General features: G+C 42.7%; 1 protein-coding gene across 1 annotated transcript; it reads right to left on the bottom strand.

Moving 5' to 3' along the window:
* Positions 1 to 391: 391 nt before the first annotated feature.
* LOC113716914 (receptor-like protein kinase FERONIA) lies at positions 392 to 4,208 on the bottom strand. The gene has a single exon (XM_027241469.2). The coding sequence runs from the start codon at positions 3,272 to 3,274 to the stop codon at positions 590 to 592; it is 2,685 nt and encodes an 894-aa protein (XP_027097270.2). The 5' UTR covers positions 3,275 to 4,208; the 3' UTR covers positions 392 to 589.
* Between the last annotated feature and the right edge of the window lie 907 nt (positions 4,209 to 5,115).

The following is a 5,115-nucleotide window of genomic DNA, read 5'->3' as shown; positions in this document are numbered from 1 at the left end:
TTATTAAGATATTTAAAATTCATCTAACCTATCATGTATACACATACTAATAGTTATTACTTTCCCTTGCATTTAATATTTTTCCCATCTAATCTTACCAATCATTTCTTGTATTTATTTACTCTTCATAATTAATCATACATCTCCAAAAATGCTCCCTCATATTTATATACTTTCCTTAATTAATTTTACATTTTCAAAAATATATTTTAACACCACAAATATATCTTAATGGTTGCACAATACAAAAAAAAAAAAAAAAATGCACAAGGACATAGCACGCTGGACTCCTAAGGCATGAATTATCACCTTCCCTTGCATTTAATACTTTTCCCATCTAATCTTACTAACCTTCTATCGTATTTATTTACTTTTTTAAATTGATTTTACATTTTCAAAAACACTCCCAATATTTATTTACTTTTCTTAATTAATATTACATTTCCGAAAATATACTATCTTGGCATTACAAATAGGTTGCCCAATACAGACAAAAAAAAAAAATAGCACAAGGACAAAGCACGCTAGACTCCCGAGACATGAATATCCCACGTCCATTTTTGGAGGTTTAATCTGTTGATTACAATCCTCACCTGCCGGTGGGATTCATGATCTCGGAGAAAACATTATCAGACTTTAACATGTCACTACTGGCCGTGAATGTCCCGGTCGTAATACTACGGCTCTTCATCAGGGCGGCAGAATCTTTCTCAACTCCCGAGTCTGAGAACACATCCTCATCATCCTCAGTCGTAGCTTGCTCATCTCTTCCCAACCCATGCATACGGAAAGCAAATGGACGTCGACCGCTCTTATTTTCAGCCGCCTCCTGAAGCTGCAACGCGAATTCGAGGCTCCAAACTACATCATTCATTCCGGGTCGTTCAATCCCCTGATCTTTCAAACAGTTGATCGCTGTTTCAGCAAAGCTCCTCAAACACTCAGGAGCAATCTCGCCCTTCATGTGAGGGTCTACAGTTTGGTGGATGATCCCTTTTGCGTAATACCTCTTGCCCCACTCCGCCAAATTCACCTGCTCCTTGGGCAAGTTGGGAATAATGGCTCCCCGCCCACACAGCACTTCGAGCAAAACCACCCCGAACGAGTACACGTCCGACTTCTCCGTCAACTGCTGTCTCTTGTAATACTCCGGATCTACGTAGCCGAAACTCCCCTTCACCTGCGTGCTGACATGGCTGTGGATTCCACCGCTGGGGCCTAGCTTGGACAGACCGAAATCCGAAACCTTAGCCACCCATTTCTCGTCCAGCAATATGTTGGTTGACTTGACGTCCCGGTGGATGATGCTGTGCTTGGCGCCGGTGTGGAGATAATGCAACCCTCTGGCTGCGCCGAGGCAAATCTGAAGCCGTTGCTTCCACGGGAGGGGTGGATTATCTGTTTTGTAGAGGTGGTCGCGGAGGGTGCCATTGGCCATGTAATCATAAACCAAGATCATCTCTCCCTTCTCATCACAGTAACCTATCAGGGATACCAGATGAAGATGCCTTAGATTCGACAGCATCTCGATCTCGGTTCGAAATTCGCGGACCCCTTGACTTGACGAAGGATTTAATCGCTTAATAGCAACTGTGGTTAGACTATTGTCGATGTACCCTTTGTACACGTTTCCGAATCCTCCGGTTCCGATCACAAACTTAGCATCGAAGTTGGCCGTAGCAAAGATAATCTCCTCCAGGGAAAATCTTCGGCAAAGATCCAGCGGCAGTGACGAAGACCTCGATGCACTTGTTGCCTTTGATGACCTGGACGTGGTTGAAAGTTGGACCCCGGATGACTTTGAAGCACTTTTCTGGTCAAAATCTTTTACCCGTCTCCTTAGCCGCCGGGAAATCAAACCGATGACCAAAACCAAGGCAGCCCCTCCGACCACCCCTCCCACGATAGGAAAAAGTACCCGAGATTTTACAGCTCTCCCCTTTTTCGGTGACTTGCTGTTTGGCATCGGGGAATTGGGATCCGGCGGCTGATCAGGATTGGTCCCGGCAAGACTGCCGTCGCTGTTGTTCAATTTGAACAATTCTAAACCATTCAAGATTGCATCAGCATACTTCGGCTTGACGTCGAGATTTGGGTTCAGAGCAAGAAACAAGCCTTGCTTGCTCGGGCGACCATCCGGTGGGTGTGGAACGAACACGACGTAGTCTCTGAAAACCGGGATTCCGGTGCCGCCGGTCCAAGTTATAATATCAGCCTCTAGCTCAGCTGTTTTGTTACTGATGAATATCCTGAACACCCGTTGGTTCTCTTGTGAAATCAAATCAGGGGTAATCTCGCAAAAATGCAATCTCAGGAGATAATTAAACCCAGAATCAACAGAGAACGTCCAGCTCAAGTTGAATCGGGTGCTAAACTTGCCCATCGCCCTTGCGGTAGTATAAACTATCGCTGGCGCAGTGTAATTTGGGGTTTGCTGAGTGTACTTGACAGCAATTTGATTATTGCTCAATGGATTCCCTTGATCTCCGCCCCAGATGAAGTTGTCATCGGGAACCCACCCTCGGAACATCCCACTATCAGCTAACGCAGAAACATCATTTCCTCCGACGTTAAGCCTGTAAAGAGCTTCGAAGGCAGTGTCGTTCTGATCAAACTCGAACTGAATGTTGGAATAATCCACGTCTTTGAGGGGATTACTGGACAAATCATGGTTGCCCATGTAGAGTCCGTCCGGGGTTGAAACAACTTCAATTCCATTAATGAACGCGTAGGACTGCGTAGAGGGCAAAAAGGTAACGTTGAGGAATTGATTCATCGCCTCAACATTAATGGTGAATTCTTTAACGACGTAGGCAGGTGAGAATCCCCCGGCGGAAACTGTTAAAAATGCGCTAAAGTTGCTCAGAAGGGTGTAGTTATTAGCCATGACAGCGAAGAAAGATTCATTTGCGTTGAAGTTGCTGGAGTAGGAGGCCGGGTAGAAGTAAAGGCGGACGAACTTTTTGCCGGGAGAGACAGGGAAGGTATAGGAGAAATTAGAACGAATGATACGGGCAATTAAAAAAGGGACTCCGGAGACCGAAGGGGCTTGCTCGGTGGCTGTGACAGCTGATGATATATTCGCCATGTCTTTAGGGGTGAATTTTGAGCCGGCGTCGCCGTACCAGTTCCGGCCATCGGTTGAGTTTGCGTTTGAGGATGATCCGCAGTTGATCAGGATGTAATCTATGGGGCTGTAAGGCGGAGTATCGCTGGAAGTGATGATGAACAAGAGATTGAAGAGAAAGGAGAGGTATACAAGAAGAGTAAACATTGGAGCAAAATTAAGAGGGTACCCCAAAAAACAAAGATTACTCCTACATCGATGGAGATGATAGGTTTAAAGCTGGTGTAGGATTAGCAGGATGAGGTGGGAGGAATTATTGGTCCTTGGAAAATGAAGCGAGGATGGCTCCGTCACTGTAAACTCCTGCGTGGACTTGCCAAGTCGGAAAAGCCAAGTCTTTAGACTGATTCAAATTATACTATACTCCCATACTCCAAAGAATAATTTCTATAATTTTTTTTGGAGGCAGGTAAGGAAAGGGACAAATTCCTGCTTGAAATTATTTCTTGGAAGCTAGCAAAATAGAAAAAGATTCTTGGGTTTATCAGTCTATCACCCTGGTGGCTGCCATGAGAAAAGAGAGCAGTGGAGAGCTGCGGGGACCATGGCAATTGTGGTCGAGGCTGTGAAGAGAAAGCTGTGGGGTACTTGAGAAAATTCTGTGGATGCTAAGACATTAATTTCAATGAGAAGACTAGCAGCAGCAGCAAGATTGCAACTTCATCTTTCAGTATCATTGCTGTACTAGCAGCGGATATGGACCGGTTAATTTGGAGCAACTCTGGCGGCCTTTCTATTAGAGCTTCAGTCATTTTGACTGCTGCTTTTGAGATCGCAAATAGCCCGTCTGGATACTATTTTCTGGAGTTTTTGTGAAAAAATAGATTATAACTATACGATACACATGAGGTGAAAAAAAAGTGATTGAAAGCTGCATTAACGCAAAGTGTAAAATTTTTTGGGAAGAAATGGGAATCCAAACAAGGCCGACTCTTGATTTTTGCTTCACCTCGAGCGGTGAATTTTGTTTACATGTATAATTGATTAGGCAGAGCATATGAGCGGCATATGCACATAGATTACTTGTTTCGGTCTTATCAATTTGTTAATCAATCAAGCAGGTAAGAAGCGCGAGTACGAGCTTGTCATGGAACGGATGCAGAAGATCCGGGAAGCCGAAGCCCAATAAAAACAAGGCTCCCCAGCGGCGCAGCCTATTCCTCAAACTGCCAATGCTTGATCTAAAGGTAATTATTTTTTAGTTTTTTCTTTGAGTTCTATTTTGGATGATTTTACCTGGGGATTTTTTGGAGGCTTTTTGACATTTTTCTGGGCTTCAAGTTTTATTTGGTTTAATCTAAGGGAAGGTAAATAAAATTTTGTTTTCTTGGGTGACGGTTGGATAGGTTTTGTTAAGTGGGTTTGCTTTAGTTTTTTAAATTGACAGTCTTTACGATTTTTAATCTCTATGTTTTGACAGTCTTAAGGTTATCTCTGAATGGGGTTTTTGGCATAGAAATGTAATTTTTGGTTGAAGTGCTTGCAATGTATGAGCTAATGACTCTTATAATAGACAATTTAATGGCAGTTTTGGTCTGCTGTTGAGAATTACTCGCTTCATCCCATAAAATTTATTGCACTTCGGGAATTGTAATTTTTATGAAGAGTGGATAGAATTTGAAAATTGAAGAGCTTTAAGTGTTGTATTAAGACATAAAGAAACGTGGAGCCAATCGCAGATATGATTGCGAACACTTAATGGCTTTAGTTTCTTAATGCCAACTAGCGCGTACTACAAAAGAAGTTGTCTTAGTTTCGTTGGTAATAATCTGTGGGCTCATGAAAAGACACATGCATTGGACTTTTAGGGAGTGTTTGAACGGTAAATGGAGGAATTGAATGCAAATGTGTTAGCCAATTTTTGTAAGTTACAAATAGGAAAATATGACAGTGTCAATGGAACAGAGGGAGTATTAGTCAAGGATTTTTCTTGTTTTAGTTTTTAATTGGTTATTTACGTTTTCTTCAATCGAATGTGGTTTAATTCA

The sequence above is a fragment of the Coffea arabica genome, chromosome 11c (genome assembly GCF_036785885.1).
Source record: "Coffea arabica cultivar ET-39 chromosome 11c, Coffea Arabica ET-39 HiFi, whole genome shotgun sequence".
Lineage (NCBI taxonomy): Eukaryota > Viridiplantae > Streptophyta > Magnoliopsida > Gentianales > Rubiaceae > Coffea > Coffea arabica.
Note: the sequence above shows the minus strand (reverse complement) of the source record. Positions and strands in the feature narration are given on the sequence as shown.

Coding starts and splice junctions, on each gene's coding strand:
- LOC113716914 (XM_027241469.2), bottom strand. CDS start 3,274: ATGTTTACTCTTCTTGTATACCTCTCCTTTCTCTTCAATCTCTTGTTC.